Raw genomic sequence first — 24,621 nt, forward strand, 5'->3', positions numbered from 1 at the left:
GTATGAAAAGAAAGCGTGCAGAGGAATCACAACAACAGCGTGAAAACAGGCTTGCGTCTCAAAGAGAAATCACCAAAAGAAAGTGTGCTGAGGAATCCCAAGAGCAACCTGAAACAACCTGGAAAGCGAGAGTCAAAACGTATCAAAACTGAAAATGATAGCGATGATGATTGGGTTTGGGATTTTGACTTGGATAAGGTCATCAATGCCTACCAGATTTTAGTTAAGAAAAGCAAAGGTTCGGCGATATGTATTTCATAGTGACGAAACACAAGTCAAGATAAAACAAACCAAATAACTTGAAAGTGATAACCGATGATAAAAAAAAAGACGTTGAAAGGACTATCGTTTCCCAGTTGCAACATCTTTTCCACATAAATAATAATTTAGTGCTTCTTTTCAAAACAGCAATCGAATTGATGCCTACTGATACGCAACTATCAACGAAGTGGCAATCGTTATGGTCGGTGATTTGTATATGACGTCCAAGGCTTTGTATATGACGTCATTACAAGTATATAAGAAGGTGTTTCAAAGAGAATTTTTTATTAAACTCATTGAAGCTACGATGCCCTACAATATCCTATCATTTTTTGGGATGGAGGCGACGGCTATCACTTTAATATTAAATTGATAAATCCAGCCACTAACAAAGAAATGGATAAGAAATGCAGCGCAATGAAATATTATGCCTATAGATTAATGATTCGTCATTTATTACATTTATATATAATACATCTTGGGATTAGATACAACAACTTTTACATCCGGGACAATCGCCGGTTCATAGACATGACATTACGGCCCGTGTCTTCCGGCAAAAGTTGCTCTCCTTCATCTCCTACAGAGTTATGGGAGAAATACAAATCGCAAATGGCCGAGAATATACTCCACCGAATACGGCTAGAAAGGTCAGATATGACCTTGGACTTTCCAACAGTAATTTATAACTACATTTTAGTTATGATCGAAGATATGTGCTTATCTATTGCAAACAAACTTCTCAAGCCTTTGGGAATGCCTTCACCTAATCGTACTGCTTCTATTTCTACATGTGTAGAATGGGATCATGAACAAATTTACACAATTGATGAAAAAATCCGGTCTGTATGTTACAGACCGGGACACCGGGGCACAAGGAATATAAACGACGACCGGGACACTCAAAGAGAAATTACAGACCGGGACACCGGGACACAAATTACAAGCGGGACACAGAGAATATAAATGACGACCGAGACACTCAAAGAGAAATTATAGACCGAGACATCGGGACACAAATGACGACCGGGACACAGGGAATATAAATGACGACCGGGACACAGGGACATAACTACAACGTTGGGGGTCGGAAGGGCACACGGGGGATATATAAATGACGAGAGGACACAGGAAATATTCGATTAGCAATTACCATCAACAAAGCCCAAGGGCAATCATTAGAAAAATGCGGTATAGATCTGAATCCGGATTGTTTTCCCATGGACAATTATATGTTGCATGTTCAAGAGTCGGTAAACCTGACAATCTATTTATGTGCACAGACAATGGGACAGTGAAGAATATTGTATATTCTCAAGTTTTACGTAGTTAAAACACATCTATATTATATATATATATATATATGCATATATATATATATATATCTATATATATAAAAATAAGTTATCTGTCTGTGGATCTGTGGATCAGGTGACGTCATGTTTCTGTGTCGGCTGACGTCATGAAATTAGTTGTCGTCATTTTTGCTTTGACGGTGACGTCATTAGACCGAGACAGAGGGAATATAAGTGACGACCGGGAACCTCAAAGAGAAATTACAGACTGGGACACAAATCACGACCGGGACACAGGGAATATAAATGACGACCGGGACACAGGGACACAACTACAACGGGGACGCCGGGGGCACAGGCGGGATATATAAATGACGACCGGGACACAGGGATTGTTCGAATAGAAATTACAGACCGGGACACCGGGACACAAATGACGACCGGGACACAGGGAATATAAATGACGACCGGGACACAGGGACACATCATTAGAATAATGAGGTATAGATCTGAATACGGATTGTTTTTCCCATGGACAATTATATGTTGCATGTTCAAGAGTCAGTAAACCTGACAATCTATTTATATGCACAGACAATGGGACAGCGAAGAATGTTGTATATTCGCATGTTTTACGTAGTTAAAAACATATATTTATATCTATCTCTATTCACAGGTGGGACACAGGGACACAACTACAATGGCGCGTAACTAATATGGCACGTAACGACTTACGCGCGCGGGGGGGGCTTGGGGGGGCGCGAAGCACCCCACCAACTAGGTGTTGGGGTGGCGCGAAGTGCCACCCCAACAGCTAGTATATATATATATATATATATATGTATATATATATATATATATATATATATATATATATATATATATATATATATATATATATATATATATATATATATATGTATATATATATATATATATATATATTATATTTATATATATATATATATATATATATATATATATATATATATATATATATATATATATATATATATATATATATATATATAATCACAGGTGGGACACAGGAACACAACTACAATGGCACGTAACTAATATGGCGCATAACGACTTACGTGCGCGGGGGGGGGGGGCTTGGGGGCGTGAAGTGCCCCCGCCAACTAGGTGTTGGTGTGGCACGAAGCTCCACACCAACAGCTAGTTAACTATAAATATGCGAGTCCGACTGCAAAAATATTTTCAAAATGGTAAAATAATTTCAGATCAGTTGCTGGCAATTGGAAACAGAAAGCTCCCAGTTGACTCAATTTCAGGACGTATACAACTGCCTCCTGAATTCTGTAATTAAGTGACGTCAAAAAAGGATTTGGTTGAAAAGGTAGTTCCAAATATTCTAACCATTTATAAAAATCATAAATGGCTAAGTGAGATACGAGACCAGGCAGTCATTTACAAGTCAGGCAACACAGTTCTGAAATCAAATGAAGCGGTTAACTATCCATTAGAATTCTTAAATTCCCTGAATCTCCCAGGGTTTCCCCCACACATGCTACAACTAAAAATAGGCGTACCAATAATATTGTTGCGAAATATTAACCCACCAAATCTTTGCAACGGCACGCAACTTGCCGTACAAAAAACGTTTCACAATTTTGAAAGGGCCCTCCGAGGGTGAGGCTGTTCTTATTTTTAGCATTCCCATGATTCGAACGGATCTGCCTTTTCAATTTAAAAGTTTGCAATTCCCAATTCGATTAGCATTTGCGATCACCATGAACAAAGCTCAAGGGCAATCATTAGAAAAATGCGGTATAGATCTTAATACGGATTGTTTTTCCATGGACAATCATATGTTGCATGCTCAAGAGTCGGGAAACCGGACAATCTATTTATATTCACAGACAATGGAACAGTGAAGAATGTTGTATATCCACAAGTTTTACGCAGTTAAAAATTAGCACATATCCGTTGTATATACATATGAGAATCCATATATAGAAGCCTGCCGCGTGCCGCTAGATGGGGCCAGGCGGCGAAGCCGAGTGGTCCCAGCTAGTATAAAAATAAGTTGTATGTTTGTTTGTTTGTACGCATATGACTTCATTATAAGTATATAAGGCTTTGTAAATGACGCCATTATAACTATATAAGGGGCAATTCAAAGAGAAATTTTAGTATAAATCCTACAATGGCAGAAGAAACAGCCGAGGAAGCGGCTCAAAGAGTTAATGCCAAAAGGCTTTCGGCTAAAAGACAAAGTAAGAAAACAAAGCGTGCCGAGGAATCACAGGAACAACGTGAAAACAGGCTTGTGGCTCAAAGAGATAATATCAAAAGAAAGCGTGCCGAGGAATCACAAGAACAATGTGAAAACAGGCTTGAGGCTCAAAGAGAAATTACCAAAAAAAATAATGCCGAGGAATTACAGACCGGGACACCGGGGGCCGAGAGGATGTCATAAAGAAAGATATAAAGGAAATGGTAACTTCCTGGGAGGGTGTAAAGAGGCAAACTTTGAATAAATTGACATGAAGGAGAAGTGTTCGTGGCTGTGTGGCTTCAGGTGGCATTTTGCTGTAGTAGTAGTAGTAGTAGCAGTAGTAGTATATATATATATATATATATATATATATATATATATATATATATATATATATATATATATATATATATATATATATATATATATATATATATATATATATATATATATATATATATATATATATATATATATATAAATATATATATATATATATATATATATATATATATATATATATATATATATATATATATATATATATATATATATATATATATATATATATATATATACTAGCTGTTGGGGTGGCGCTTCGCGCCACCCCAACACCTAGTTGGTGGTGCGCTTCGCGCCCCCCCCCAAGCCCCCCCGCGCGCGTAAGTCGTTACGCGTCATATTAGTTTTTTTGTAGTTTTTACCTTTTTTAGTTTTTTTCTTCTTTTGTATTAATGCTAAAGCCAAGGTTCAAACCTGGAGCCTCTCGGACCTAGAACCTGAAACACAACGCTTTACCAACTCAGCTACTTCGGCTTGAATACATTCGTTTTGAGCAGCTTCCTCGGGTGTTGCCATTGTAGGTTCTTCAGTCATTTTACAATTAGAAATTTCTCTTTCAACGGTCTTCTTACAATTAAAAATTTGTCTTTGAACGATATTCTTAAATACCTGTGTCCTGGTCGTCATTTATATTCCCTGTGTCCCGGTCGTCATTTGTGTCCCGGTATCCCAGTCTGTAATTTCTCTTTGAGTGACCCGGTCGTTATTTATATTCCCTCTGTCCCGGTCGTCATTTGTGTCCCGGTCTGTAATTTCTCTTTGAGTGTTTTTTCTTTTTAGTATTTTTTAGTTTTTTACATTTTTTATTTTTTCAGTTTTCTTTTTCTTCTTTATTTTTCAGCTTCACTATAAAATACATATCGCCGAACCTTTGTTTTTTTAACTAAAATCTGGTAGGCATTGATGACCTTATCCAAGTCAAAATCCCAAACCCAATCATCATCGCTATCATTTTCAGTTTTGATATGTTTTGACTCTCGCTGTCCAGGTGGATCTTCATCTAACTGCGCGGTTTTGCGTTCTTTAGCCTCAAGCCTGTTTCCTTGCTGTTCTTTTGATTCCTCGGCACGCTTTCTTTTCTGACTTTCTCTATCAGCAGCAAGTTTTTTGGCATAGACTCTTTGAGCATCTTCATCGGCTTTTGCCATTGTAAGTTCATCAGTCATTTTAAACTTAAACATTAATAGATTTCTACGTGAACATATATGTCTTAAATATCTTTAATGACGTCACCGTCATAGCAAAAATGACGACAACTAACTTCATGACATCAGTCGACACAGAAACATTTTTTTGTAGTTTTTACCTTTTTTAGTTTTTTTCTTCTTTTGTATTAATACTAAAGCCAAGGTTCAAACCTGGAGCCTCTCGGACCTAGAACCTGAAACATAACGCTTTACCAACTCAGCTACTTCGGCTTGAATACATTCGTTTTGAGCAGCTTCCTCGGGTGTTGCCATTGTAGGTTCTTCAATCATTTTACAATTAGAAATTTCTCTTTCAACGGTCTTCTTACAATTAAAAATTTGTCTTTGAACGATATTCTTAAATACCTGTGTCCTGGTCGTCATTTATATTCCCTGTGTCCCGGTCGTCATTTGTGTCACGGTATCCCAGTCTGTACTTTCTCTTTGAATGTCCCGGTCGTTATTTATATTCCCTCTGTCCCGGTCGTCATTTGTGTCCCGGTCTGTAATTTCTCTTTGAGTGTTTTTTCTTTTTAGTATTTTTTAGTTTTTTACATTTTTTCTTTTTCAGTTTTCTTTTTCTTCTTTATTTTTCAGCTTCACTATGAAATACATATCGCCGAACCTTTGTTTTTTTAACTAAAATCTGGTAGGCATTGATGACCTTATCCAAGTCAAAATCCCAAACCCAATCATCATCGCTATCATTTTCAGTTTTGATATGTTTTGACTCTCGCTGTCCAGGTGGATCTTTATCTAACTACGCGGTTTTGCGTTCTTTAACCTCAAGCCTGTTTCCTTGCTGTTCTTTTGATTCCTCGGCACGCTTTCTTTTCTGACTTTCTCTATCAGCAGCAAGTTTTTTGGCATAGACTCTTTGAGCATCTTCATCGGCTTTTGCCATTGTAAGTTCATCAGTCATTTTAAAGTTAAACATTAATAGATTTCTACGTGAACATATATGTCTTAAATATCTTTAATGACGTCACCGTCATAGCAAAAATGACGACAACTAACTTCATGACGTCAGTCGACAGAGAAACATGACGTCACCTGACAGACAGACACACAGACAGACAACTTATTTTTATATATATAGATATATATGTATATATGTATATATATATATATATATATATATATATATATATATATATATATATATATATATATATATATATATATACACTTTATATATATAGTACGGGAAGACCCGCGGCAGTCTTATTATATATATTGATTCTCATTCTCGTTCGTCTTCTAACCGAGGTTGTTGTCCCAATGAAGCAGCTTGTTGATTTACATCATCCTCCATTTTTCGCGTTTTCTTATAACCTTTGGCATAGTTGTTTATGTCCTGGAATGTATCTTCCAAGAGATCCATTAGATTACGAGAGATCCCATAATTTAAAGATGTGCAAGGCGTTCTTCAACAATTTCATCAGGGTTTAAAAAGTTCATTTAGCCATGTGAAGGTGGTTTAAAATGGCCTTCAAGGGTCTTTGATGGATGTGCCGCTAAATAGATTTTGCGATGAATTTGTCAAGCTTCTTTGAAGCTGAAAACATTACGACTGTTGATGGTTCATTCGTCACTTACGTTGAATAAAGCTAAAGCACAAAATGAGTTCAAAGTTCGGATTCGTTTGTGGAACTCTTTAGAAAACAAGTGACGTCCTAACCAAAGGCATACCAATTCATTTGAGAATTATGGAAATGGGAATGCACGTCGACCAAACGAGCAGGAATCTTGAATCTACTCTTTTCTTCGGAAAATGGAGGGCTGTGCAGTGAAAAAATACAACGTTGAAGGGCCCTAATTACTTATAATTAAGACTTGAATAGTTTACGCCATCTTTGTAGGTTTTACGGGACTTTGTACCACAGTTTGGTGGTGCCAAAGATTACAACGGCGTTGTTCTTCTAAATTAATATTTCTTTTTTCTTCACTTTCCTTTTTGACTCATTCTGATTCTCGCTGTCGCTTTTCTTCTAACCATTAATTCTTTGTTGTTAAATCTTAATTTTACACGTTCTGATGCTCGCTTTCTTGTATCCTCTTGATGTACAATCGTTTTTTCTTCACTTTCATTTTTGACGCGTTCTAATTCTCGTTGTCGCTTGTCATCTAACCACACAATTCTTCGTTCTTCACTTTCAGTTTTGATACATTCTGATTTAACCGCATATTTGATTGTTCTTCAATTTCATTTGGGATGCAATCTGGTCCTCATTTTTGCATGTCTTTTAACAGAATATTTTTTTGCTGTTCACTTTCGCAGCAGACTTGTATCTTTTTGTTTTTCTAATTACGCATTAGCATTATCATCTATTATTATTTAGTTTTAGGTCTTGAGATTCATCTTTTGTGTCTTATTTGTGTTGATCCTCATTGTCCCATGTCTTGTAACCACATTTTGTTTTTTGTTCTGCACTTTCGTTGTTGAGTGGTTGTAATTCTCTCTGTCGCTCATCTTCTAACCGCATATTTTTCTTTATTCTTTACTTTTTGACTCATTGTAGTTGTTGTCATCACAAGCATTCTCACCGTATATTCTTTGTTCTTCATTTTCGTTTATCATTACTTCCATCCTTTTTTCAGTGTCCTGTCCCTTAGTTGCTTGGATTGTTCGTGTCACATTTGATGGTCTAGATTGTTTATTTTCACCTATTTAGAATTTCCATTTTACGGGTCGTCTTGATTTTGTCTCTTTTCATGGTCTAGTTTGTGAATTTTGAGTATTTTTTTAATTTACGTGTTGTTCTCTAGTAATTGTTAGACTGCATAAAACGCCCTTTGTCAATAGACTCATTACACGTCAGGACTCCAAATCGTCTTCACCTCGCGTAATTGAAAATGTGCAGTTTGGAATTAGTTCAATTTTTCCACAAAAAAATTTATTGAGCACTAAGCTTATTTAGATCTAGCCTTGTTCCTTCACTTAGGTTGTTTTTCATACACAGCCAGGAATTTGCTACTTTTATACTGTGTTAAAATATAGCTTCTTCTTCGGCTCAGTCCGTCCATACTTAAGACTAGTTTTTTTTTTAGCAAGATTTAAAAATACTTATTTCGCGTTAAAAATGCTTTTGGTAAAAAAATAGGACAAGTGACTATTTTCTACAAGCATTTTGGCGTTAAGATTGGTGAAATATTTATAAACTCGTTTAAATTTTGGTTTCAACATATCAAACTCCAAATCAAAATTCAAGTTCCAAGCAAAATTTAGGCCAAGTGGTAGCTCAAAAGGAGGAGTAGGCAAATAGAGTGCCAGATTTTACAGTCCAAAATGGTGGCGCTAATCTTCGTTTCATAGTCCCTCAGCAGGACGTGCTGCAGGGCGTTGGGAGTCAGCCATTCTGGGCTTTTGCAAACTCTTACCTTCCCTGGGCTAATCCAGGTAACCGTTTGGAGAATACAGGTGGTTTAATAGACTATGCTTAACCCTAAAGACCAAATTTTGAAAAGAATTAGTACTCTATCTGGCAACAATGATGCATCTGGTGCTGCAGTATTGGCTAAAAAGAAAAATGTACACAAATCTAGATATCAATGCCAAAGACAATTTCTGGTTTAATCATAATATACTCATCCTTCCCAAATCACTCCTTTTCCCCTAAAACAAAATCTTTAAATTCCCTCAAAGTTTTGGTTGTGTCAACGTCAACTAGTGTAATAAGTTTGTCCCAGCTTTAAAAGTCATTGAAAGGATAACAAGAGTAGTTAATCATATCATTTTATGAGAAAGATTATACGTGGTGACTGTTGGAATTACATGAAGGATATATTTGATATCCTGTTGAGCGGCATACTACTTTACCCTTTTGATTATGACCCACTCTTATCCTGGTTTTATGTGTTGGGCAATATGCGCTTAAGAAAGAAAAGCTTTCCCGTTTGGACAATTTAAAGTGATGTGATGGCTGAGGAAACTAAGTAAAAAGAAAAAAAAACTGCAAGCCTTGGAAAAAGAGAAATAGCTAGGACGATAAGACTTATTCACAAACAGAAAACAAATACAATGCACTAATCCTCAAAAAGGTTCCATGGCTAAGTTTGCTGATTTGGGAGAATAATATGAAGGGGGCAAATTCCCTCTGATGTCATTGTCTCTCTCCCTTGATTTTGAAAAACACCTTCTTTTTGGTATTTTCGTGGAAAAAGAACAAAAAATCATAATTGCCCCTTTCTAGATTTTGGAAATTTTTTTTTTTTTGTATCTTCACTTTAGAAAACAAAAGTCCTAATTCCCCTCTCCCCTACATTCTCCTGCATTATCACCCCTTTCTATGGCCTTTAAAGGAGGAAGTAGATTCATACTAGTTAAACACTAGCTCATAAACAAAACAAATAAAATAAAGAGAGAGAGAGAGAAAGAGAGAGAGAGAGAAAGAAAGGGAGAGAGAGAGAGAGGGAGAGAGAGAAAAAATGGGAAGTACTTCAGTGATTGATCATAAATTGTTTTAATCACTCGGTAAGAAAAGTTCGTCTCTAATGGAAGCCAAGCAAATCAAATTGTAGATTGCTCCAGAACCAAAAATACACTTTTATTTGGACAATTTAAAATAACAGGGGGGGGGGAGAAACTAGGAGAAAGGAACAAAAAAACTTGCTAGCGTTAAAGAAAATAGATGAACAAGGGAAATAAGATACAGTTACAACCAGAAAACAAATGCGATCCTCTAATTGTCACAAGTTCCCTAGATCGACTTAAAAGTTTCCTTTAAATTATCCCCAGCAAAAACTAGACCGGCCAAACTATGTTTGGCTCTAATCGAAGCAAACATAAGACTCACGGGGTTTGGACCCTTATTTTTCAATAAACTAGAGAACCAAAACTAGAGTGTCAAACTATGTTTGTTTCTAATGGAAGTCAGACATAAAATTCATGGGTCGTGGACCAGCATTTCCCATTAAAATAAAAAGCCAAAAAGTAAGAGAGCCAAACTATACTTGGCACTAATGGAAGTCAAAAAAAGAATTTATGGGGTATGGACCATCCCTTCCCAGCAAACTAGAGAACCAAAAAGCTACATAGACCAAACTATTCTTGGCTCCAATGGAAGCAAAACATAAAATAAACGGGGTTTGGACCATATTATCCCATTAAACTTAGATCCAAAATGCAAGAGCGCCAAATTATGATTGGCACTAATGAAGGCCAAACATAAAATTCAAGGGTTGTGGACAATCATTTCCCAATAAATCGGTAAACTGTATCCTAAAATTGTCTTTTTAAGCCTGTTTCTATATTCTATCTTTCACAAAGCCCCAGAGACAATCAAATGCAATGTAGACTCTCCAAAAAAATGGCAATATCTGTGATGTATTAAAATTAACAATAGAAGACATAAAAGAGTCTTATAAAAGGATAATAGTGGATAAAAGGAGGCATAAAAGAGATTCCTGCCCTCTGAGAAAAAAATCAAGATTTCCCGATTGGTTCAATGATTTTTCTAATATTTTCAAATATTTGTATTATATTATAAAATATAAATATGTGATTGTATGGATGAGTAGGGTTAAGGCCTCATTCAAGCGCTGGTCTACATGAATCACTAATTTAGGAAAACACTCTTCCTTTTCTTCGTCTGTCTCTCTCTTTCTTTTTCTTTTTTTTTGTGTGTTTGTGCTGTTGCATTGGTGATTTCTCTGTAATTTAAAATTACAATCTAATATTTAACATTCTAATATTTTCCGTTGTAGTTTTGTTGGACTTCCATAGCTACCCTCTGTCACTTTGACAGAGACTCAAAATTGTGAAATTTAGTTATATTTGAGCTGAATTTCATTCTAGCCGTGTGCAGGCCACAAAATTGTACTTCGTACAAACTAAAGCTAAAATATATGTATTATAAAATATATATTTATAATATTAAGATTAATTTATAATATATATAATATTATAATATTATATATATTATGTATATATACATAATATATGTCATCAAAAATAAGTTTGATGACAAAACAACAGAAAACTAAATGCAAAAGTTCTGAATTAAGCTTTTTTTTAAAAAGTAGGATTCTGGGTTCACATAACTCCGCCTTTTTCAAGGTATTTGCCTTGAGAAAGTCTCTTTCACTATAACTATCTATACTTGAGAACTTCACTATACTTGAGAACTCTCCTTCACTGTAATTACTGTGTTCTTCTATACAATCAACGGACGTGTAGACACTTGTCTATAAGGGCTAGAGAGGCAATTAAGAGTCTATAGATGACAACTCCCTTAATAAAACCCTTTTGCAGACGGATTATAGAAACTGGATCATAGAAAACCCAACTTTTAAAAGGTTCATTTTATTTTCAGAGATTAGGCTGTATTCACGGAGAAGACTTGCCTTATGTTTTCGGAGCCCCTTACGTGAATGGTCTTGGATATTTTCCTATGAATTATACAAGAAGTGAGCTGGCTTTGTCTGAAACCTTTATATTCTATTGGTCAAATTTTGCAAGGTTTGGGTAAGTTATAATTTATCTTTCCAATAACATGAACAGAAGAAGAGGAGTAACACAAAGAAAATTAGACAAAAATAAAGAAATAAAAAGGTTCCTTGGGCTTGAACGCATAAGCGGATCCATAGCATCTATTGTACGTAAAAAGTAGCTCTAATAACTGAAGCCATCAAGCGCAAGAAGCTAAAGTATGATGGTCATGGCGTTACATGTTTGAAACACGAATTCCCAAATGAAGTGAACTAAGCCGTCTAATGCTGAGATTCTACAATAGCAACGTATTCTCAATGGTGGCTCAAAAACATGGAACTTAGACTAAAAAATGGAAAAGAACTCCTAGGGCTTGAACGCATATGCATAAGTGCATCAATAGCATCTATTGGACCCAAGAAGTAACTCTAATTACTGAAGCCATCAAGCACATGAAGCTAAAGTATTGTATTGTATCGGATTAACGACGCTTCTTGACTACTAAGGTCCCTGCGTCGGCCCTGCAGTGCATTCCTGCAGCATGATTCGATCTCTGGGTCCCGTATTACCAAGCTAAGGTCAAACCCACTGCGCCACCACAGGACGAAGCTAAAGTATCATGGTCATGTGGTTAAATGTTTGAAACACAAATTCCCAAGATCGTTCAACAGTGGTGGTCGTGGAGCTCCAGACAAGCAGGGTGCAATATAATACGTTGAGCCTCGTCTACCAAACTGGTTCACTAAATGGAACTTTTCCACCCGACTGGGAAGATGTATCATAATGGCCACATCGATGGAGATGATCGGTGACTCCTTATGAATGTGTTAAACATCTTCGGAGGAACAGGTTGATATAAGGTAATATCTGCTTAGTATGCCAATATACGGCTTATGTGAAGTATCACTCTGCTAGTGGAGATAGTGTAGTTCTTACAAAACAAGTAGCTTTTACAAGTAAAATGACCAAGCAAGGTCAGAACATGAACTCTTGCTTCTATGTCAGATACACAAAAAAGGCCAATAAAGAGCTCTAGGCTCATCTGTTCAAAACTTTGCATTTTCTGTCATTCCATTAAGTTCCAACTTCTATGACGTCTTTGTTTACAAACTATTCCCATCCCTTTTAGAGACAACCTGTATATATACATAATATATATAAAGCTAATTTCAGTTAACATGGAAATAATGATCTATTGTCACCAAGTAATTAATAATATTTACAGTATCTTTATTATATCAGTTCTATTTCTTTATTCCCTTTATTCAGTAAGTGAAAAAATTCTAATTATACGCTTTTATAATTAAAGAAAGAGTTTATTGTAGAGGAAATACTAATTTTTCAATTTCTACTCTTTCTTCAGACAGATGTTACCAGCAGGGCTAAATTTCCATTAATCGGTATTGCAACAGACAGATAACAATAGAAATGAAACTCCCGATTTAATTTCTTCCCTTTCTTTGTGGAAACGATTCATATAATTAAATTCCCCTTCCAAATTCTAAGGAAAGTAGTTTGTTCTTCATTTCGGAGTTATTTCTGTCACTTTTTAAGGTGTATCCGCGAACTTATATAAACATAAACACCAAATCTGAGCTGTTTGGGCAACATTTAGTGCTGTAGCAACTTTGGTTAGCTTTGTCAGCAAAAGTGTTCTAGGAGTAATGCTGTAGTTTTGTTTTTATGGTATCAAGTAAAAGGTGTTGGCCCTTCTAAACTTATAAAAAGGTAAGACTCAAGATGAAGATTCTGAAAAGAAGAATGGTGACACAGTATCAAACACTTCTGGTAATTTTTATATCCTTATGCCAGTCAACCGTTTATTTGTATCCAATATATAAAAGGGTAGAAAGTTTGTCTTCAAGAAAGTGGTTTCACATTGACTAAAGAAAATATGAAACCAAATGATTCAGTTTTGATTCTGTTAATAAAATTCCGTTTCAAAGAAACTCTATAAGTTGTGACAATGTGACGGTGACGCTAGACTTTGGGAATACACCTACCCCCTCCCGAAATTTCTTGAGAATTTTGTTAAAAACTGTTTTTTGGTATTTTCATCGAAAAATTGAAAAACAACAAAATTGCCCCCCCCCTCCTTCAACAAACGCACAGTTCGTGAATTGTTACCATATTTTAATAGGATGTTTGTTTTCCAGTAAAGTGAATTCCTCCCACTACAGCAAGTTACGAGTTATTCTAAGAAGCAAGGGCCTCCTTCCTGAAGAGACCATTTTGCCTTCGTTACCGGTGTGCATCAGATTAGTCAGAAATATGCAAGCCAGCGTTTTGACGGAGGTCCGAAAATTTGTATTCCTCCTCTATAATGTGATCAGGATCGAGCAACTTACAGAGTAACTTCTGGAAACCCTTTTGCCAAACCCTTGCAATTGATCCAAGATTGTTTCGAAGTGGAAACTATATTGGTCTTTTACAAATACAAGCATTCTCCTTTATCGCAGGAGTTACTAAAGCTCGTTCTTGAAAGAAAACCTTGACAGCAAAACCTTTAAGTGCAGGTCGCTAAATCAGAGCTTGACAAGACAACCTTGAGCAGGATACAGCTCGTCAGGAGTGTGAGAATTATTTTTGCTCGACTAATCGTCACCATCTAGAGTTGCCTCCCGGCAAATTTATTCCGGGAAAATTCTCCACTTTAAGCATTCAAGCAAAGGTACAGTAAATAAGTCAAAGCTAAAAATTACATTGGGAAACTACAAGGACTAGACGTACATTGTCATTGCTTATGGAGCCACGAAGATTGCAACAAAAAAATAAATAACGATTTAGCTATGTGTCCTTCGCTGAGAATAAGCTATTTATTATCAACAACAAAATGTATTTATTCGATTGCACGTGTTTTTGCAGTCACTGCATAGCCGCTTGTTTAATTTTTATACCCTTTAATATATCAGAAACAAACAAATGGGCACAGTAATTTAGGCTTGCGATCTGGAGATGAACGTACTCAACGATTGTTGATGATCAGTAACATGATAGAAGTGAAAAATAAATTGTTTGCACTAGAATGCAAATCAGATAACAATAATAGCCACTTAGCACAATCATGTAGTTTCTCCCTCAACAGATTACCGTTCTTTACGATCCTTGCCTACAAGTTACTCTTCGTGGAAAATTACTCCAGAAAAATTAAAATCCTCCGCTGAAAATTCCCCTCGAAAATGTTCGTATGTTTCCAAATATCAAATTCTGTATATGAACAACACGCAACTTGCATGGCTTACATCCATGTTCCAAGGAGCTGTGGAGGCAAGTCATTACTAGAGGCATAGTTATTGAACCTTTCACCTATCTTGAACCAAATGGATATCTCAAAGTTTTTTTCGAACCCTTTTGGTGACAAAGACGCATGGGAGGGGGGCTAGTTGCCCACTGATCCTTCCGGTCACTTAAAAATGGCACTAGAGCTTTTAGCATTTATTTGAATGAGCCCCCTCTTGATCTTCTAGGAAAATTGGTTGAATACAATGACCCCTGAAAAAACGAGAAAAAAAACATGAACACACTTCCGCGACCTGTCTTCTGGCAAAAAGACTAACAAATCCCACAGTTTTGTAGATAGGAACTTTAAACCTCTACCTTAAGGTTCTCTGATATTCTGAATCTGACCGTGTCATTAAGATAGCTTATCTTTTTCGAGGGGCGTCCCCTCTTTTCTAGACATTAGGCAAATTTCTTAGGCTCGTAGCTTTATATAGGTAAAATTAAACTTAATCGATTTTACATATAAAGAATCATCATAAAAAGTCAAATCTTTTGACGTATTAATTGTTTCAAAATTTCTTTAGCTAGACTTTCGGTTACTATTGGGGCAAGTTGCTCCTTACTTACAGTTCGTTACCATAAAATATTTAATATGTTCAAATGATTAGTTGGCTTTTTCTTGAAAATGTAACCCATTCTTGACAAATTAATTTATATTTCTAAGACATGAACTCCCAATAAAATAATTTGGTTATTCAAGCCATTAATTAGCATAAAAAATTATATGTATCTATTTTTGTAAACTAAATGGCAGTCCTGTAATTTTGGGGTGTTCTCACTTACTGGAAAGAAAAAAAAATGACGGAGAGCTTGGGTGGAAAGAATAATAATATCAACCTTTCAGAGGAGGATTCCCAAAAACTAATTACAAAATTCCCCTGAATGTTTAAAAATCCAGGACAATGAAAATATTTGAAATTATTTTGAATCTAGTACAAAAAAAGGTATATTAAAACACATATTTTGGTTCTAGAAAAAAATTACTCCTCAGCGTCATTAAATCAGATAATTAATGGCTTTAATAAACATAATGGAAATTTATTTTTATTATCAATATGTTTATTATGCTTTCTTATCAAGAGACACTCTTTCAAAAGAGCATTTGCCCCAAATTTGAATTTGATTGACCTTTTAGTGTCTTTTCAAAGGAGAAAGCCCTTTTGATTGCCTCTCATCTTTTCCAAAGAGACGGCAGAGTGGAGTTTGAAAAAAAATGAAACAGCTGTCTTTTTTCATACAACAGGAAAAATCTAAATATTTGCAAAATGTTAAATGAGGAAAAATGAAACGAGAGATGGGTGAGTTAACAAGGATGAATTCAGACAATTCGACCAGTCCCCAAAGAAAACTCTGTAAAGTCTCTCAATCAAAGACAGAAGAGACCTGGAAACTGTACGTGGTATAAAAACAAAGTAAGAATGAAAATAAATTGAGTAGAGCACCTCTTGTGACTATTAAAATTAACAAAATGGAAAACATATACCTTGAGACATATTTTATGTTGAATTAGTATGGATCCATAACAGCTAGTCAATCACTAATCTGAAAACAATCACGTGATGTTCTGCAACCGAGGACATATTTTCATTTGTTGTGCCTGAGGTCTATAAGCAAGCAAGAATATATTCACATAGAGATGAAATCGCGTCAGTAAAATTAATTAATAGGTGACAAGTTTCTTGGTGTCCTCGTAATTCCTCCATAAAATTATCTCGTAGACATAGCTCCTATGGACCCCTTCCCCCTAGTACTATTCGTTACCTGAAATTCTTCCCCTGAGACAATCATCATCATAAGATTTCCCACATATAAAACTGAGTAGCCGATGGGAAAGTAAAACTAATAAAAAGAATGAAAAAAAAGAAGAATTTCGGAATATTCTACCTCTACAAGCGGTCAGCTTGCTACTTGTCCCTGTAAAAAAGACCCGGCAACTGAAAAGTCGATTCGAAGTCTTATGCGCCATCAATGACTTTTGAAGATCTTTTTTTTATTCAAAATATAGGTACAGTGTATGGTATAGAATATCATATAGTAATAGTTTTTATATTTTTATTCAGTGTACTTCTTTTTTTCGTTTTTTGTAGGTTGAGGGGCGGAATTATCATAGTGAAATAAGATAAAGGTTAAAAAAAATAGTTTGCTCGCGTATTTTATTGTATTGTATCAGATTAACGACGCTTCTTGACTACTCAGGTCCCTGCGTCGGCCCTGCAGTGCATTACTGCAGCATGATTCGATCTCTGGGTCCCGTATTACCAAGCTAAGGTCAAACCCACTGCGCCACCACAGGACTCGCGTATTTTAAATAAAGAGCTCTACCCATTTTAAATTTGCTTGGTTTTGACTTGGAGTAAAAGAACTTGTTATCTGACTCCATGCCATTTACATAAGCAAAAAAGCTTCCTAAAGGTGCTTCAAACGGCAAAATCTTCTAACTATGCCTAGTGGACGCGTTCTTGGCCGCAAAAGATGAACTAGTATCATGTGATATAGATTTTGGTGCCCGGCCAGGTTCATGGAAAGTAATTATCCGTACTTCTTAGTCCCAGCTTGTATCTCTGCGCACTCTCATTTTAAGATCCATTTTTGGGTGATCATAGGCGGTACAATAGCGGGGCTTAAATAAAGAGTGATACGAATGAGGCCAATAGTTCCAGTAATGTTAAATTCCAACATCGATCTTCGTTTCTTATTTGATTTAGTATGGAATCATTTAATATTATACCAGTAATCAAACAGTTCGTGGTAACGAACTGTAGTAAGGAGCGACCCGGCTCAACAGTAAACGAAACTCTAAAAAACGAAATTTTGATGCTAAAATATACATCAAAAGAATCAGATTTTTATGCTGATTTTAAATATATAAGTTTCATCAAATTTAGTCTTTTTCATAAAAAGTTACGAGCCTGAGAAAATTTGCCTTATTTTAGAAAATAGGGGGAAACACCCCCTAAAAGTCACAGAATCTTAACGAATATCACACCATCACATTCGGCGTATCAGAAAACCCTGTAGTAAAATTTTCAAGCTCCTATCTACAAAAATGTGGAATTTCGTATTTTTTGCCAGAAGACAAATCATGGGTGCGTGTTTATTTGTTTGTTTGTTTTTTGTTTTTTTTCCCAGGGGTCATCGTATCGACCAAGTGGTCCTAGAATGTCGACAGAGGGCTCATTCTAACGGAAATGAAAAGTTCTAGTGCCCTTTTTAAGTGACCAAAAAAATTGGAGGGCACCCAGGCCCCCTCCCACGCTCTTTTTTCTCCAAAGTCAACAGATCAAAATTTTGAGATAGCCATTTTGTTTCGCATAGTCAAAAACCATAATAACTATGTCTTTGGGAATGACTTACTCCCCCACAGTCCCTGAGGGAGGGGCTGCAAGTTACAAACTTCGACCAGTGTTTACATATAATAATGGTTATTGGGAAGTGTACAGTCGGTTTCAGGGGATTTTTTTTTTTGATTTTGGGGGTGGGGCTGAGGGGAGGGGGCTATGTGGGAGGATCTTTCCATTGAGAAATATGTCATGGGGGAACAGAAATTCAATGAAAAGGGCGCAGGATTTTCTGAAATTACTATAAAAAACAATGAAAAAATAAACATGGAAAAGTTTTTTTCAATTGAAAGTAAAGAGTAGCATTGAAACTTAAAACGAACAGAGATTATTACGCATATGAGGGGTTCTAAAAATAATTTAGCATAAAGAGCGAGGTATTTAGGAGGAGATAAAAACCTCGCTCTTTATGCTATAGTATTTTCAGTAATTTCAACTATTTATTCTACGGCCTTTCTTATTTAGGGGTCATTCTTAAAGAATTGGGACAAAACTTACGATTTAGTGTAAAGAACGAGGTATTAACGAGGGTACAAACCCTCTCATATACATAATAAAAATTAAAGAATGTAAAAGTTTGTTACGTAAGATAATTCTTAAGTTACGTATATTTTTTACTAATAGAAAAATTCGTTAAAAATTAAAATTTATAGTTGTCTTTTTATGTAACCGGAAAATAGCATGGCAACTAGGCCTCCTTCCCCATCCCTTATATCTCAAAATCGTCTGATCAAAACTAAGAGAAAGCCATTTAGCCAAAAAAGGAATTAACATGCAAATTTCATTTTAATAATTTATGTGTGGAGAGCCAAAATCAAACATGCATTAATTCAAAAACGTTCAGAAATTACATAAAAAAAACTAGTTTTTTTTTAACTGAAAGTAAGGAGCGACATTAAAACTTAAAACGAACAGAAATTACACCGTATATGAAATGGGTCGTCCCCTCCGCAATCCCTCGCTCTTTACGCTAAAGTTTGACTCTTTGCCGCAATTCTGCTTTTTAATACAATTAAAAGCTTTAGCGTAAAGAGCGAGGGATTGCGGAGGGGACAACCCATTTCATATACGGAGTAATTTCTCTTCGTTTTAAGTTTTAATGTCGCTCCTTACTTTCAGTTAAAAAAAAACTAGTTTTTTTATGTAATCAGTCACAGGATTGGGCTGGCCGTCGGTTCTGAAGTAAAGAAAGGCGGGGTGTTTTCTAATCCTCTTATGTGTTTTATTAATGAGTATAAAGAGGGAGAGAAGGAAGGGATATTTTCTAATTGTTTTATACATGAGGTATACTAGTCCTTATAATCTATGCAAAAGCATCCTAAAGTAAAAAATCTTCACAACCTTATTAGATCGTGAGAACATTGCTTTCCTATCGGTGTCATGAGACACTTGCTTCGCAAAGTGGTTTTATGTTTACTCATAATTGTATAGGCATCAGTGACTAAGAACAAGTTTAGAAATGTTGAAAAATAGCTTTCATTATCCATGGGAGTTAGTGCTCTAGCACTACTTGAGTAAAGAGCCATAAGCCTTCAATATATCATTCTAAACTTTTTACTTGTTTTTTTTTTAGTAATATCAAGCTTAACTAAGTATTCCTTAAGATGTGTCACAAACAGAAGAAAAGAAAAATGCTTTTGCTGTGGGTAAATAAAGTTAATCTTTAAAACCTAAGGGCCGTCTAAGAAAAACTTTGCAATGCAAGCATACGTTATTTAAACCCTGTTTTTTTGCTTATTCGCGCCTTCTTCTGGTTTTGCTCTATATGGAGACGCTTTCATGTAATCTCATCACTTGAACAAAATTAACAATTTACCAAAATTGTTTCCCAGAGGTTACCAAGAAGGTATGTCCCTCAGATAAACCTCACATTAATGAAAGTAAAACAGTTCAAAATAGGGATGAAATTATTAGGTTTATTAGTTCAATAAGTTTATTAGGTATAAATTTGTTTATTTTTATTCATGTTTTTTAGTTTTACTGCTGATGATGAACACTGTATATGTGTTCGAAATATTCAAATATTCAGTTAAATAATATTATATCGGTTCACTGTCAATTAAAAGGTTTCATCCCTGTTTTGAACTGTAACTTTCGTCATGGAAAGGCAGTGCGGTCTTTGAAGTTATCTACCTCACATTAATGAAAAAATAAAACGACTAATCCATTTGAAACTCAAACTTTTTTGCCTTGGAAAGACAGATGATGCCTTAGACCCTAATAACAAATGAAGAAAGAAACACATCTGCTTCTGTTATATCTTGCGTTACATCTTGCTGCTTCTCGTTACGGTAAAAAAAAAAATCGAATTTCTTAAAACACAGCAAACCTCAGAAATTGTTTAATAAAGTAAAATAAATACGGGGTCGCTCATGCAAGAACCTTGATTTCCTTCTGGATGAATTACTGAACAGACAGCCAATGAGCTTAATAAACTCCCGTGAAAAACCATCTAATCCCTGAAACTCCAAAAGCCAAAATCCTGCAAATTTCAGCGAAGCAAATAGTAGAAAAATACAGGAACTGAAAAAAAATAGTATTTTTCCCAGCGATATTCCAGTTGATCGAATTTAAGTATTCCCTAATAAACTATCAACACTCCTTGTTAGTATTATTAATGATATTAGTAATTCCGGATGTTGCCCGTCATGCTGGACTCTGGGGTATATTACTCCAATCCAAAAAAGGAGGCCTGAATGATTTTACTGGAGTACATTTTTTCAACTTGTTTTTCTTGTCTTAAAAAGAAATTGCTTATATTTATAAGAAAAGAAATTTATATATATATATATATATATATATATATATATATATATATATATATATATATATATATATATATATATATATATATATATATATATATATATATATATATATATATATATACATATATGAATAAGTTGTTTGTCTGTTGACTGACGTCATGTTTGTGTGTCGACTGACGTCATTATAAGGATTGAGCATTATGTCGTCATGAAGTTGTTTGTCGACTCACGTCATGTTTGTCGACTGCCGAAATTACAGACCAGGACATAAATGACTACCGGGACACCGAGACACAGGGAATAAAAATGACGAACGGGACACTCAAAGAGAAATCACAGACTGGGACACCAGGACACAAATAACGACCGGTACAAAAGGAATATAAATGACGACCGGGAAACAGGGACACAACTACAACGGGGACGCCGGTGGACACAGGGGGGATATATAAATAACGACAGGTACACAGGGAATGTTCCATTAGCAATCACCATCAACAAAGCTCAAGGGCAATCATTAGAATAATGAGGTATAGATCTGAATGCAGATTGTTTTCCCATGGACAATTATATGTTGCATGTTCAAGAGTCGGTAAACCTGACAATCTATTTATATGCATAGACAATGGGACAGCGAAGAATGTTGTATATTCGCAAGTTTTACGTAGTTGAAAACATATATACATATATCTATCTATATTTATAGGTGGGACACATGGACACAACTACAATGGCGCGTAGCTAATATGGCGCACAACGACTTACACGCGCGGGGGGGTTCGGGGGGTGGGAGGGCGCGAAGCGCCCCACCACACATATATATATATATATATATATATATATATATATATATATATATATATATATATATATATATATATATATATATATATATATATATACATATATATATATATATATATATATATATATATATATATATATATAAAAATAAGTTGTCTGTCTGTGGATCTGTGGATCAGGTGACGTCATGTTTCTGTGTCGGCTGACGTCATGAAATTAGTTGTCGTCATTTTTGCTTTGACGATGCTTAGTATATTGTAAAACACATTAATTTGGTTAATAATATACCATTTAAAACACCAAAATGAACATGCTGGAGTAGTCACTCGGTGAGAGAGGGTGTCAGAACGGAGAATGAAGGTCCCAGGTTCAAATCCTGGTTAGGCTAAAAAAGGTAAAAAACTAAAAACTAAAAAAAAACTGAAAAAACTAAAAAACTAAAAAAACTAAAAACTAAAAAAAAAACTTAAAAAAAAGGGAAAAACTGAAAAATAGAAGAGAAAAAGAAAACTAATAAAATTAAGAATAAAAATAAAAAAAAATAAAAAAGATAAAAACTAAAAAAAAAAGTAAAAAGAAAAAACAAAAAAAAACTAAAAAGAAAAAAACTAAAAAAAATTTTCATCTAAAAAACTAAAAAAAACTAAAAAAGGTAAAAACTAAAAGAACTAAAAAAGAAAAAAAACTAAAAAAAGGAAGAAAACTGAAAAATAAAGGAGAAAAAGAAAACTAAAAAAATATAAATAAAAATAAAAAAACTAAAAAGATAAAAACTTCAAAAAAACTAAAAAGAAAAAAGAAAAAAACTACAAAACCTAAAAAAAGGTCAAAACCAATAAAAAAAACTAAAAGGGGAACACTGGGACACAAATGACGACCGGGATACTGGGAATATAAATGACGACCGGGACACAGGGAATGTTCAATTAGCAATCACCATCAACAAAGCTCAAGGGCAATCATTAAAATCATGAGGTATAGATCTGAATATGGATTGTTTTTCCCATGGACAATTATATGTTGCATGTTCAAGAGTCGGTAAACCTGACAATCTAAATAAATGACGACACTCAAAGAGAAAGCGACCGGGACAAAAGGAATGTTCGATTAGCAATCAACAAAGCACCGGGGCACAGGGAGTATAAATGACGACGACCGGGACACAGGGACATAACTACAAAGGGGACGCCGGGGTGCACAGGGGGATATATAAATGACGATGGCGACTCAGGGAATGGTCGATTAGCAATCACCATCAACAAAGCTCAAGGGCAATCATTAGAATCATGAGGTATAGATCTGAATACGGATTATTTTCCCATGGACCATTATATGTTGCATGTTCAAGAGTCGGTAAACCTGACAATCTATTTATATGCACAGACAATGGGACAGCAAAGAATGTTGTATATTCGCAAGTTTTACGTAGTTAAAAACATATATATATATATCTTCTATATATATAAAAATAAGTTGTCTGTCTGTGGATCTGTGGATCAGGTGACGTCATGTTTCTGTGTCGGCTGACGTCATGAAATTAGTTGTCGTCATTTTTGCTTTGACGATGCTTAGTATATTGTAAAACACATTAATTTGGTTAATAATATACCATTTAAAACACCAAAATGAACATGCTGGAGTAGTCACTCGGTGAGAGAGGGTGTCAGAACGGAGAATGAAGGTCCCAGGTTCAAATCCTGGTTAGGCTAAAAAAGGTAAAAAACTAAAAACTAAAAAAAAAACTGAAAAAACTAAAAAAAGGCAAAAACTACAAAAAAACTAAAAACTAATAAAAAAAATAAAAAAGCTAAAAAACTAAAAAACTAAAAAAACTAAAAAACTAAAAAAACTAAAAACTAAAAAAAAAACTTAAAAAAAAGGAAAAAACTGAAAAATAGAAGAGAAAAAGAAAACTAATAAAATTAAGAATAAAAATAAAAAAAATAAAAAAGATAAAAACTAAAAAAAAAGTAAAAAGAAAAAACGAAAAAAACTAAAAAAGCTAAAAAAAAAGGTAAAAACCAATAAAAAACTAAAAAGAAAAAAAGGAAAAAAACTAAAAAAAATTTTCATCTAAAAAACTAAAAAAAACTAAAAAAGGTAAAAACTAAAAGAACTAAAAAAGAAAAAAAACTAAAAAAAGGAAAAAAACTGAAAAATAAAGGAGAAAAAGAAAACTAAAAAAATATAAATAAAAATAAAAAAACTAAAAAGATAAAAACTTCAAAAAAAACTAAAAAGAAAAAAGAAAAAAACTAAAAAGAAAAAAGAAAAAAACTAAAAAACCTAAAAAAAGGTCAAAACCAATAAAAAAACTAAAAGGGGAACACTGGGACACAAATGACGACCGGGATACTGGGAATATAAATGACGACCGGGACACAGGGAATGTTCAATTAGCAATCACCATCAACAAAGCTCAAGGGCAATCATTAGAATCATGAGGTATAGATCTGAATATGGATTGTTTTTCCCATGGACAATTATATGTTGCATGTTCAAGAGTCGGTAAACCTGACAATCTAAATAAATGACGACACTCAAAGAGAAAGCGACCGGGACAAAAGGAATGTTCGATTAGCAATCAACAAAGCACCGGGACACAGGGAGTATAAATGACGACGACCGGGACACAGGGACATAACTACAAAGGGGACGCCGGGGTGCACAGG

At 34.9% G+C, this 24,621-nt stretch overlaps 1 protein-coding gene across 1 annotated transcript in view; it reads left to right on the forward strand.

Annotated features, from left to right (window-relative positions):
• Positions 1-24,621, forward strand: part of LOC136037338 (neuroligin-1-like) — a 228,532-nt gene that overhangs the window by 96,840 nt on the left and 107,071 nt on the right. Inside the window, exon 5 of the mRNA XM_065720009.1 lies at positions 11,642-11,793. Coding sequence (XP_065576081.1) covers positions 11,642-11,793 — 152 coding nt within the window. The remainder of the gene's footprint in view (positions 1-11,641; positions 11,794-24,621) is intronic.

Source organism: Artemia franciscana, chromosome 16 (genome assembly GCF_032884065.1).
Source record: "Artemia franciscana chromosome 16, ASM3288406v1, whole genome shotgun sequence".
NCBI classification, from domain to species: Eukaryota; Metazoa; Arthropoda; class Branchiopoda; order Anostraca; family Artemiidae; genus Artemia; species Artemia franciscana.